We start from the raw sequence: 13,881 nt of genomic DNA on the forward strand, positions 1-13,881 counted from the left end.
ATACAACACGTAATAATATATTTAATGATTGATGAAAAGAAAGAGCTAGTTTTACTTTTACTTTTACCCATTCTTCCCAAATCCAAACGCGTCACTGACTACTAACTCCAGTCAACACCTACACGTACAAAAGACAGAGTCTTTTACCAGACCACCACACTCAGGACAAGACATGAGTGGAGAAGGCGAAGAAGAAGAAGACATTTCAAAAAGCGAGAGAGGAAGAAGAAAAATCTAGACACGGAGAGAAACAAAGAAAAATTATCTAAAATTCTCTGTATCTATCTGTTTGAATTCAAAGAGACAACAATCAAAATCCATTTCTTTCTCCACTTTCTCAAGTAATCATCTTTCTATATACCCACAGAAAAATCTCACTCCCCCTTTTTATAGAATTCCAAGTTATGAAACCTAAATCATTTTTATCTAATCTATTGAAACCATTTAAATCAGAGAAAGGTGAGCAAAAAAACAGAACCTCAAAAACAAAAATTGAAGCCAATTTTACAACTTTACTAACTTTTGTTTCTTTCTCGTTATGTTCTTCAGATACATCAAAAGAAGAAGACTTAGAGAAACTAGCAGCTCAAGAACAAAAACAATTCTATTACGAAACTCTTGTCACAGCAACTAAAGATTTTCATTTTAGTAATAAACTTGGTGAAGGTGGATTTGGTCCTGTTTTCAAGGTAAGACAGACCATTTGTTTGTTGTTTGTATTGAATTGAAATTGTTAATTTAGGGTTTTCTTTTGAAAAATTTAGGGGAAATTGGAAGATGGAAGAGAAATAGCAGTGAAGAAATTATCACATAGTTCAAGACAAGGGAAGAAAGAATTCATGAATGAAGCTAAATTACTGGCACGTGTCCAACATAAGAACATTGTTAGTCTATTGGGTTTCTGTACACATGGTGTTGAGAAGCTACTTGTTTATGAATATCTTCCCCATGAAAGCTTGGATAAGTTTCTCTTCAGTAAGTACTAGTGCATTTTTACTTTACTTTTTATTACTCATCTTCTTCTTATTTTTACTATCTTTTGAATAATTCTGCTCTCATGCGACTCCATGTGAATGTCACGGATCACTGAACCCCGTTATTTTATTTTACTATGTTCCACGGGATTTCTCTTGTTGGTGAAAAATTATTGCTTTCTTTTTTGCTCAGCTGCATTTTGAACAATTTCTTGGTTCATTAGTGTTGCATTTATCTCTGTTGTATCGAATTTCGGTTGAACACGTTATTGCTGGATCCCCACATAGTACGTACAAGTGATGTTTGGTTCTTGTGTGAAACCTAGGAGACTATTCACGTTGACTTGGTTTATTAAAATTTGATAACCATGATGTTTCTTATCTTTTCACTGGCATTCCTGCGTGGCTCCCCATTCCTACTGCTATCTAAATTAGATGGAAGCTAGGAAGAGAACTCGAATGAGGTGGATGGAGGAAGGGCCAATATGGTGTGAAATGGTGCATGTAGTTGTGTGCTCTAAAAGTCTTTAACACGTGCATCATATAAACAGACTGTTGCCTAAAATATTTTAGGGTTGAGTTGAATTGTTGAAATATGATCTCTTTTATTCATTTATTTTTGAAAGTTGAAGTTGAAAATGCAATATCTATTTAAATAAGTATTCTTTATGTCATATATATTTTTCCATAATAATTTCTGGAATAATTTGGTCAAATTTCAAGATAACTTTGTTAAGCAAACTGTTCATAGTTATGGAGAAAAGTATGAGTGTATGACTATCTTTCTTTTGTTAGTTGAAAGTTGAAACCAACTTTTGTTTACCAAAACATTATAATATGTATGATAAATGCGGTTAAATGAAGTCAAAGAAACAAATGTGTTTCGTGTTGTTGCTGGGTTTTTTTTGTCCTTGATTCGAATAATATATTGAGCCATGAATCTAATAGAGTATCCTTTGGTCTTTCATGCGTATCTATGTGTTTTGATGTATGATAGTTTTCGATTTAAGGTGTGGTATACTTCAACAGTACTAAGAACAAAAGTGTATTCTTGTCTCTTGCTTTCAGGAAATAGTTCAGACTGTTGGTAACTAAAAAAAAAAATACTAAAACTGTAGTGATTATATGGTTGCCAATTTTGTGTACAAAATTCTTAGCTATATCATGGAAAGTACCAAGCTAACTGTAAAACTTTAGATACAATGATGAGTGGTCCACACACACCCTAGTTGTTCTCTGGAGACCAGATACAATGAACAAGTGATGGAATGGAACCCTCCTAGAAACTAAAAAGAAATCATTGCTGAAGTAATCGTTACAGTAGTTTTGACTTTATATCACAAACGTTATTGGTGAGGGCTCTAGCTTGAACATCTTCAACTTTTTAAACAAAAGTCAGAAATTTCTCATTACTATTTGTATGTGAATACAAAGCACTCCATGCTTCCCATGTCTGATATTTCAACAGTGATTGATTACACATTGTCCATGTGTCTTTTTATTTTGATCGGTTAGTTTACACATCATCCATGTGTCAGCAATGAAAAACCCTTCAGATGACGATAACCCACGTATGCTTGTGATGGATGTATTAAATTTTGCGTCATTTGAAGTTTTCTCTTTTTTAGTTTGCAAATGGATTAGATTCTGATGACAATCGGCGACTGGTTGCAGATAGTAAGAGAAGAGATGAGCTTGATTGGAAGAGAAGGTATGACGTCATAGCAGGTGTTGCAAGAGGAATGGTTTACTTACACGAGGATTGTCACATATGTATCATACACCGCGACATCAAAGCCAGTAACATCTTGCTTGATGATAAGTGGGCTCCAAAGATTGCTGATTTTGGCATGGCTCGTCTATATCCTGAAGATGAAACACATGTAAACACACGAGTCGCTGGTACGAAGTATGTATCATTTTCACCGCTACCATGAATATAACGATTGTGACCATGTGAATTTCTGTGGTGGATTCCCTGTTTAATTATCGAATAATGTGTTAGAACAAGAGTTAATATATATAAGTGGATGCAACAGTGGATACATGGCCCCTGAGTATGTGATGCATGGAAACTTATCAGCTAAAGCAGATGTGTTTAGCTTTGGAGTGGTGGTGTTGGAGTTAATAAGCGGCCAGAAGAATTCTTCATTTAATCGAGATCCTGATGTCAGTTGCCTACTTGAGTGGGTAAGTTATACGAATACATCTAGCTCCCGTATTTCTTTCTCCACCTTTATTTGGTAAACTCGTTCAGCTGTTCAATAATGTCATGTTGGTAGTTCACTAACATCTTGCACTTTTACGTACACATGCAGTGAGCCATCAATCTGTGTTTTTATCCCTTTCATTTGTACAAGTTTAGAATTGGCTTTTTATTTTCATAGTAGTTTCATTTCGATAGTTGGTAGCAACTGAAGGTAATAAGTGAACATAGTATTCTTTCAGTGCCTCTCTACAGATTAGGCTCTTTTCAACTATATAAATGAAATCACTAGCATGCAATCACAGGCATTACTTTCACTTACAGAAATTCTGAGATTTTCCCCTAAAAGTGTTATTACTCATACGATTGCGCATCATGTTAAGGAGATCTTCTGCCTCTGTGGACGTGTGGCTCATCTAAGGTGTCTGTGGCACTAAGTAAACTGCCTAAATCATCTCCACGGACATAATACATGTCTTATAAGTTTTTACAGCTTATTAGCGTGCGCACGGTTTTGTTTAACCTTCCTGTCAATCTCTTGAATATCGTCACTGCAAGACCACCTATGTTAATACTTCTCAATAAAACAACTTCTGGTAGATAGGTGTGTTTCGTCGTAAATTGAGATTTAAAGACAAATCACTTCATATGCTTATTCTTTCTCTTCTTTGATCTTCCTATTGCTTTTTCTTTTGAAGAAAAGTTACCTGATCATATATAATCATTGTGTTATCAAAAGATAAGTTGCAATTTACGTAATCTGTATATATATATATATAGATATATAGATAGATAGATACCCACGTAGAGTTGCATAATCTTATCGATTCAAATATCTAGAAAGTACTCCAATATGACTTTTGTTGTGGTTGTTTGTTATGTTATCAGGTATGGAAGCTGTACAAGACTGGACGGAGCGCAGAAATTATTGACCCAGCATTGGCTCCACTGGGAGAATCTTCTGTTGAACAAATTAAAATGTGCATACAGATCGGGCTGTTGTGCTGTCAAGCTGGCCCATCTCTAAGACCTCCCATGCGACGTGTTGTGGTGTTGCTATCAAAAAAGCCAGGTTCCCTTGAAGAGCCACAAAGACCTGGTTACCCTGGTTCAAGATATAGGAGAACTTCTGGGGCATCATCTCAAACTAGTTCATCACGCTCTTGTCCCACCCACAAAGCTGCTGCAAGTTTCGCTTCCAATCCTGGATCTTCCAGCGGTTCTTCCTTGAATACATACGGTTCTACCTTCAATACAAACACAAACACTGTCTCAACTTCTTCAATTACAAGCCCCATTCCACGACCTCATGGGAAAGAACCGATCCAAGAATAGAATAAATTTCCATAGTTTTGCTGATTATTCTTTTTGTATATATACAGATAGTTTAGTTGCCTTGTTGCTATCTTTTTCTTAGGAGTGATGCTGTTTTCTGCGCCATTATCGGACATATTCAAATCACATGATCTTATAAAGTGGTGTCTGTAGGATTGCAACTATTCTTATTCGCATGTAAATGTCAGGTGAGAACAGAAAGAGCTACCTAGTTGGAAGCCAAAAGTGTGTAGGCTTTAATTTTTCATATATTCTTTGATTCATTTAATGGGTACTGTTTAGTTTGACTGGATTTAAATGATTTTTGTAGATTACTATTACGAATCTTGGTTCTCAAATGTAAATCCTCTTGGTTCTCTTTGTAAAGAATATATCCTGAAGTTCTTCCTGGGAGACAACCTTGTGTTCTGCCAAACGCTGATTCGTTATCTTCTTCGTTTCTTGGCCAAGTAAAAGTTCGATTAGATCAGCATATGGGACTCCATATAAAGTGATGTGCCCATGACGAAGTGCAGAACCAGCCAAGTAAAAACTTGGACTTTGGTTCACGTATTCCACACGAAGTTCTTCAAGATAATTTTGTCTGTGATAGATGCAACCAACAACTGGAGACTGCAAGCACATTATATTTCTTCTGTCTTGTCCTTACTCTAGAGCTATTTGGTTCAAACTTGCTAGATACAGATTTTGATCTTAATGACTGGGACTCTATCACCCAGAGGACGGCCCTTATCATTTAGTTCAGGTGGGATGGCTGAACAGTTAATTCAGTTACTTAGGATTCAAGTTTTGTGTTAAATTAGTGGTTAAACTTGGTTTAAATGTAAGCAGTTATTAATTTTGAAGGATGCAGATCCTCCCACGTGTAAGGCTACGAGTAGCCAGGGAGTTAATTTTAGGGTTTCTTCTGCCTATTTAAAGAACCGCGTTATAATGATTAGGGTATTGAGAGAAAACTTATGAAATAGGCTGTGCTCATTTGAGTACAGAGTTATTCCCCTTCTTCCCTTTTTGTATTGTCTTGAATCATAACAATTGATATCATTCAGTGGTTTTTTTTAACTTTTCTTGAGAAAAGACCAGATGCTCTTTAATCAAAAATGTTGATGCTACAACAAAAGAACTTAGCAATCTATTGAAAAATCTAACAGATGGTCATACCCGTGACTCTCTAGTTCTTACTTCAGAGGCCATGACACATGGAGATCTGTTAACCAAACTTGTTTCTACATCCGAAGAAAATATAACCAAGTTTGACACACTCATTGATATCTTATCCAGATCTCATGTACACCCATCTCACCCTATCCTTTCAACACCACTTCCATCTTCATGACAAACATCTCATTCACAAAATATCTTACATCCTGGTGCTCATTCAAATCAGCACTTTAAAACCCATAAATTGGAATTTCCTAGATTCAACGATGACCACCCTAGAAAATGGATTCGTAAGTGTGAGAGATTTTTTCAGATCCATAAGGTGGATGAAGAACATAAAACAGAGTTTCCTTCAATGTACTTAGAAGGTAAAGCTGATTCATGATACTTGGACTTTCATACTAGTAAAAATTTCATTCCACGACATATTTTCGTTGATTCCATTTGCGGTAGATTTGAGGATTTAGCTAATGATAATTATGTGTGGTTTTTCAATAAATTGTCTCAACTTATTAATATTGAAGAGTATTATGAAAAGTTTGAACAGCTCAAGGCTATGTTGCTTAGTAAAAACCCTCATCTTACAGAGGAACATTTTGTGATGAGTTTTATCAGTGGATTAAAAGATGTGACTCGAAACTCTATCGGGATGCATAAACCTACAACACTTTCGCAAGCCTTTTCCTAGCTAAACTGCAAGAAAGTACTCTTACCTTTGAACAACAACCAACCAAAATTTCTACCTATAAACCACCCACGACTTCATCTTAATTTATCAAATTTTCTTCAGTTATACAAACACCAACCTCAACTATCAGTCCTCCTATATCAAACCCACAAATTCCTTCTTCATCTACATCTACCTCTACTACTAAATCTCCCTATGTTTCTCCAATTAGGCATCTAATACAAGAGCAACAAACCAAAGGAGAGCACAAGGACTTTGTTACAACTGTGACGACAAATATAAACCGGGCCATAGATGCAAAAATCAATATATTTTTACGGGGGTGGATGAAGAAGAAGCAGATTCGTATCATGTTCTACTAGTGAAAGACACTCCATCTGATGTTCTGGTAGAATCACATATGAGAATTTATCTGCATGCTCTAACAGGATGTGTAAGTGCTGATACAATTCTTATATCTGGGCATCTTAAGAAGCAATCTATCACAATTTTAGTGGATACTGATAGTACCCACAACTTCTTGGATTGGGGTGTGAGGTACATCCTACAGCTCATATATTAGTTATTATAGCAGATGGAGCTAGAACTACTAGCATTGGTATTTGTAAGCAGCTGAAGTGGAAAATGCAGAACCACCACTTTACGTTGACTTAAGATTGTTTCCATTAGGAGGTTGTGATATGATCCTAGGAGCTGGATGTCTTAGACAACTAGGTGATGTGATATTCAATTTAGCCGAATTCTCTATCTCATTCAATTACTAAGGAACTCAAATTACTCTTCAAGGTATTTCCTCAAAACCATCCACTATGATGATGAATGGTGGAGTTGTAAAGAATTATATCAAAAATAATACACCTGCTCTAGTAGGCCAACTTATTGCTACTACTGTTAGTCCAAGTTCCATAAACATACCACCACCAATTCAAGCAGTACTTCAAGACTTCAATGATGTTTTTCTGAGCCCACACAATTACCACCTCAAAGAGTCCTTAATCACAAAATTCCATTGAAACCATATGCTCAACCTATTACATTGAGACCATACAAATGTCCCTACATTCACAAATCAGTAGTGGAAGCTCTAGTGAAGGAAATGCTCGATGCAGGATTAATCAGACAGTCTATTTGCATCTCCAGTTCTCCTAGTCAAGAAAAAGGATAATGCATGGAGATTCTGTGTGGATAAAGGAAGCTCAATGATCTCATAATCAAATATAAGTACCTTATACCTGTCATTGATGAATTACTAGATGAACTTCATGGTTTTAAATTATTCACTAAGATGTATCTAAGATCTTGTTATCACCAAATCAAAGTATATGGACCAGATATTCCTAAGACTGCATTTAGGATACACCATTGTCACTATGAGTTTAAGGTTATGCCTTTTGGATTAAGTAATGCCCCTGCCACATTTCAAGCGCCCATGAACTCAGTTTTGGGGCCTTATCTTAGAAAATTTGTGTTTTTTTAATGACATTCTAGTCTATAGTCTTATACTTGATGAGCATGTTCAACATTTGTCATTAGTTCTGCAATTACTTAGACAACATAAATTATTTGCTAAATCCTCAACATGCGGATTTTCTCAATCTTCTTTAAAGTATTTAGGACATATAATTACAGTTGATTGAGTGTCATCTGACTCTAACAAGATTGCAAGCATGCAAAATTGGCCTACTCTCACCAGCCTCAAATATTAAGAGGATTATTGGGATTTAGAGGGTACTATAGATTGTTTGTTAAGGGCTACGGCAATATCAGTAGGTCATTAACTGGCCTTCTAAAGAAGAACTCATTTCAAAGGCCACCACTAGCGATAGAGGCATTTCTGCAGTTGAAGCAATCCATGTGCTCTACACCTGTACTAGCACTTCCTGATTTTTCTAAGATTTTTTTGTGTAAAGTGATGCATGTTCTAGAGGTATTGGGGGTTTTCTTATACAATAGGGGGGGGGGGTGATTGGTTTTTTTAGCATACCACTAGGTCTAAAAGCTCCTGGCCTTTCTAATTATGAGAAGAACTGCTGGCAGCGATGATGGCTGTCACCAGATGGAAGCATTAATTAATAGGCCACCACTTTATTATTAACACTGAACAGCAGCAGAGCATTAAGTATTTCATGGAGAAAAAGATAACAAAAGTTTTATAACAGAGATGGTTGATGAAGCTTTTTGGGTTTTACATACACAGTACAATATAAGAAAGGCCTAGAGAACAAAGCTGATGATGCTCTTTCAAGGTTAAATACTGAGGATACTTCTTCAACCTACAATGCTATAAATATATCATATCCTAATTTCGCTCAAGACATAATACATATTTATGACCAAGACACATGGATATCTCAAAAAATTTCTCAGCTATTAGAAAATGTTACGTATGATCCCTATTACACTTACAACTTGTTTGGTTCAAGATTTTCAAATCCATGGAATTGGATTATGGGGTAATCCAATTCTTAGAATTGAATTCCAAGAAATGGATTTGCTTATCCAAAAAAATGTGTTTGGTTTGGTTAATTGAATTACATAGCAATCCAAATCTATAGAACTTATTAAATACCCTTGCTCTTTGAAACTCTAAAACCTAAAAGTAAACCACCGCCATAACAACCCTACCTTTACACCTCCACGACATCTCCGCCACCACCTACACAACACCTCCATCAGCAAATCCATTACAACACTAGCGCCATACCACCAGTACCAGCGGCAAACCACCACCCCAACAATCACACCTTCATTGCCAACACAACAACACCACCACCTTCGGGATCATCTCCACCACCACCACCAAGAATATCATGCAAATCAATGTTTTACTAGTATCCTTTACCAAATCAATTGAATGAAACATTCCAACATCAACCAATACTCACCTTCACCTCCATGTCAGAATGACCATCATTCCTTCACCACCAGCTTACCTAGCTAGCCCCACCACCATTTTAGTTCACTATTTCTACCACCATGAATAATTCAACACCAGTAGCACCAAATCACTCATAACATATCAATGAATCTTCCACCACCACCATCTCTTCCACCATCAGCACGACGACCATCATTTTTAACACCACCACCATTAACTTTTCCTGCGAAATATTGAACGAAATATTAATGAATACTCTGTCATCCCTTCACCACCAATACCGTTCATTCCTTCACCACCTAACACCATCACCGTCACCGTCACCGACACCATCTTGCACCACCGACGAAAAAAACAGCACCAACTATTACCACTACAACTATAACTAGTACCGCCTCCGCCAATTACTTTTAATTTCTCCATCACTTGCATTTGGAAGAAGGATTTTAGGTTTTGTTTGAAGGGGTAGGGATCTCTTTTCATTTCTCCGGAATTGGATTCTATTCTATTCTCGGAACATTGCAATTGAAAATTACAAATTTGAGGGAATTGAATTCCTACGGAATCTGATTCTGAGAATTTTTTTTCTGTTTGGTTTGGGGAATTAGGGTCATTCCCTCGGAATTCAATTCCTGGGAATTCAATTTTCCGAACTAAACGTGTTGTTACAATGAAGGTATCCTGAGATACAAAGAAATAATTTATGTGTGTACCTCTAATAATATGAGGAAAAACATCATGGGATCTGTGCATTCTATGTCATTGGTGGACATTCAGACGTACAAGCAAGCTACAAGAGAGCTAAACCTTATTTATATTGGAAAGGACTCAAGCAAGACATTCTAGTGTTGCTTGAGTCAAAGGAATAAAGGGGAGCACACACACATCCAACTGGTCTTCTTCAACCACTTTGTATCCCCTTTCAAGCATGACGACACATCTCTATGGAGTTCATTGAAGGCCTTCCTAAATCCCGCAGAAAGGATGTTATCTTGGTGGTGGTGGATTAATTCACCCAGTATACTCATTTCATATCTCCTACCCTTCATTTTACTGCAATAACTGTAGCACAAGAATTTCTCAGCAACATATTCAAGCTACATGAATTACCAACTTCAATTGTCTCTCAAAGAGACAAAGTCTTTACCATCACATTCTGGCAAGAGCTCTTCATAATTTTAGGCACTAAAATGAACTTCAACACTGCCTAACACCTACAAATGGATGGAAAAACAGAAAGGGTTAATGCCTGCCTGGAAAGCTACATAAGGTGTACCTAAGAAGTGGAATAATTGGCTTCCACTAGCTTAATGGTGCCATTATACCAGTCTGCAACTCACTCCATTCAAGGCTCTGTATGGGTATTCTCATCCACATTTAGCCTTTCCTGCTGAAGTCACTACCTCTGTAGCAGTTGTTGAAGAGTATTTACAGCATAAAGAAGTTATGCTTGATGTTTTAAAATAAAATCTTTGCAAGTCTCAAGAGAGAATGAAACTGTTTGCAGATAAGACAAGAATTGACAGGACATTTGAGGTGGGTGATTAGGTATACCTAAATCTACAGCCTTATTGCTAATCATCCATAGCAGTAAGAAAAAATTTTAAAATTTCAGCTCGCTGTTATGGGCTATTTACTATTGTGAGTAAAATAGGACAAGTTGCCTACAAATTGGACCTGCATGCTCAGTCCAAGATCCATCATATCTTTCATGTGTCTCAATTGAATAAAAAGATAGGAGCTTCCACTACAACCATGCTTACATTCCCATTAATTGATGATGATGGAGAGATGGTATTACTACCTGTTGTTGAATTGGATTTTAGATAGATAACCCGCCGAGGTAACTAAGTTTCTCAAGTTCTTATACAATGGTCCCATATTACACCAGCAGATGCTACTTGGGAGAATGTAGCAAACGTCGAAGCCCATTTTCCAAATTTTTAGCTTTGAGGACAAAGCTGATCTCAACAAGGGCGTATTGTCATGTCCCGAAGGGTGGCCCTTATCATTTAGCTCATTTGGGTAGGATGGCTGAACAATTAATTCACTTACTTAGGACTCAAGTTTTGTATGAATTAGCGTTTGAGTGTGAGCAATTGCTAATTTTGAAGGATGCAAATCCTCCCACGTGTAAGGTTACGAGTATCCAGGGAGTTTATTTTAGGATTTCTTCTACCTATTTAAAGAATTGATCTGTAATGATTAGGGTATTGAATGGAAACTTATGAAATTGGTTGCGCCCATTTGAGCATAGAGTTACTCTTATCTTTCTTCCCTCTGTACTGTCTTGGATCATAATAGACTCTTTTAGTTTATCTTTATTTTTGACCGATGATCGGAACTCTCTTAGTCAGTGGTTTATCTCTTGGTTTGAGCTAGAAGATTTTGACCAAAATATCTTTGGTTAGAATGGAAACTATTGCATGGATGATATGCAAAGAGAGGGATGTATAAAGATGTTTGAACCCAAATTTCCTATATCTAAACATGCATCAAATTACACTTGCAGCAAAATGATCAACGTCTTTTGTACCTTCCCAAGGATAAAAATTGTTTATGTTGATCATCAAGGCCCTTACATCATTGTCATACTTATGGGATGAACAGACCATATACTTGCCAATTTTGCTTCCACTATGGGATCAACAAATCACAAAAACGGATGGGAAAATGGGAAAATTTATTTAATAGGTAAGACAAATCTGGATTCTAAGTAGACAGATGTACATTGAAACTTGAAGATAAGAATGAATTTGACTGTTTATTATTCCAGATTCTTGAGCAAACCCAAATTATCCTTGGATCGACACGATCAATAACCATCCCAGGTACATTGTTATTATCTTGACAGATAATATAAGTTAATTTATCATTAAAATAAGGATGAACCTGGTCATCAATCAGTCCAGGTACATTGCTATTATCCTGGTAAATAATGTTAATTAGAATAAAAATAAGGATGAATATAAAAAGTATTTAATTCATGTAAATAGTTAAGATGAATTTAGACAAATACTTGAATGGGTACATATCCTCCGCAACTTATAATAGAAGAGGAATTTCAGCTGAAAAGGTACACCTTTCTAATCCTCTCTCCCATAAAAACTTGCAGTAAACTCTTACTCATTGAGGCATTAGAGTGTCCTTGTAGATACCCTCTCACTTCTATTTATCAACAATTCTTGGAGAGCGGAAGCTATAAGACAAATGATACATCCAGTAGCAGATAACACAACTTCAAGAATGCACCTCGAGGAGTTCTGGTCATTTTGACAGTCTCCATAATATTTATTGCACTTATTTCCAGTAAGGGTAAAATAGTCATTTTCACAGTCTGTAATATTTACTTTATTTATTATTGATAAGGGTAGTCTGGTCATTTTCACAGTCTCCATAATATTTATTTCACTAATTTCCAATAAGGGCAGTATGGTCATTTTCACCGTCTGTGTGATATTTATTGCACTTATTTCCAATAAGGGTAGTTTGGTCATTTTGACAGTCTCCATAACATTTATTGCATTTATTTCCCCTCAGGTAAAATGGTCATTTTAGCAGACTGTAATATTTACTTTACTCATATCCGATAACGGTGGTCTGGTCATTTTCTAATATTTATTGAACTTATTTCCAGTAGGGGTAGTATGGTCATTTTCACTGTCTGTAATATTCACTTTACTTATTTCCGATAAGGATAGTCTGGTTATTTTGACAGTCTCCATAATATCTACTGCACTTATTTCCAATAAGGGTAAAATAGTCATTTTCACAGTCTGTAATATTTACTTTACTTATTTTTGATAAGGGTAGTCTGGTCATTTTCACAGTCTCCATAATATTTATTTGACTAATTTCCAACAAGGGTAGTATGGTCATTTTCACCGTCTGTGTGTTATTTATTGCACTTATTTCCAATAAGTGTAGTCTGGTCATTTTCACATTCTCCATAACATTAATTGCACTTATTTCCCCTAAGGGTAAAATGGTCATTTTCACAGACTATAATATTTACTTTACTCATATCCGAAAAGGGTAGTCTGGTCATTTTCACAGTCTCCATAATATTTATTGCAGTTATTTCCAGTAAGGGTAGTAGGGTCATTTTCACTGTATATATTATTCACTTTACTTATTTCCGATAAGGATAGTCTGATCATTTTGACAGTCTCCATAATATTTATTGCACTTATTTCCAGTAAGGGTAAAATAGTCATTTTCACAGTCTGTAATATTTACTTTATTTATTATTGATAAGGGTAGTCTGGTCATTTTCACAGTCTCCATAATATTTATTTCACTAATTTCCAATAAGGGCAGTATGGTCATTTTCACCGTCTGTGTGATATTTATTGCACTTATTTCCAATAAGGTTAGTTTGGTCATTTTGACAGTCTCCATAACATTTATTGCATTTATTTCCCCTCAGGTAAAATGGTCATTTTAGCAGACTGTAATATTTACTTTACTCATATCCGATAACGGTGGTCTGGTCATTTTCTAATATTTATTGAACTTATTTCCAGTAAGGGTAGTATGGTCATTTTCACTGTCTGTAATATTCACTTTACTTATTTCCGATAAGGATAGTCTGGTCATTTTGACAGTCTCCATAATATCTATTGCACTTATTTCCAAT

The 13,881-nt window shown here is 36.0% G+C and overlaps 1 protein-coding gene across 1 annotated transcript; it reads left to right on the forward strand.

Annotated features, from left to right (window-relative positions):
* LOC113275576 (cysteine-rich receptor-like protein kinase 10) lies at window positions 1–4,807 on the forward strand. Its single transcript, XM_026525110.1, has 6 exons — window positions 1–459; window positions 550–689; window positions 765–975; window positions 2,649–2,883; window positions 3,014–3,164; window positions 4,069–4,807. The coding sequence occupies exons 1-6, from the start codon at window positions 405–407 to the stop codon at window positions 4,513–4,515; spliced, it is 1,239 nt and encodes a 412-aa protein (XP_026380895.1). The 5' UTR covers window positions 1–404; the 3' UTR covers window positions 4,516–4,807.
* Window positions 4,808–13,881: the final 9,074 nt, after the last annotated feature.

The sequence above is a fragment of the Papaver somniferum genome, chromosome 4 (genome assembly GCF_003573695.1).
Source record: "Papaver somniferum cultivar HN1 chromosome 4, ASM357369v1, whole genome shotgun sequence".
NCBI lineage: Eukaryota > Viridiplantae > Streptophyta > Magnoliopsida > Ranunculales > Papaveraceae > Papaver > Papaver somniferum.

Bases quoted from the DNA above. Each gene is read 5' to 3' on its own strand.
- LOC113275576 (XM_026525110.1), top strand. From the start codon at position 405: ATGAAACCTAAATCATTTTTATCTAATCTATTGAAACCATTTAAATCA. The intron at 460-549 runs GTGAGCAAAAAA...TATGTTCTTCAG, and splicing joins ACCATTTAAATCAGAGAAAG to ATACATCAAAAGAAGAAGAC. The intron at 976-2,648 runs GTAAGTACTAGT...GACTGGTTGCAG, and splicing joins CTTGGATAAGTTTCTCTTCA to ATAGTAAGAGAAGAGATGAG.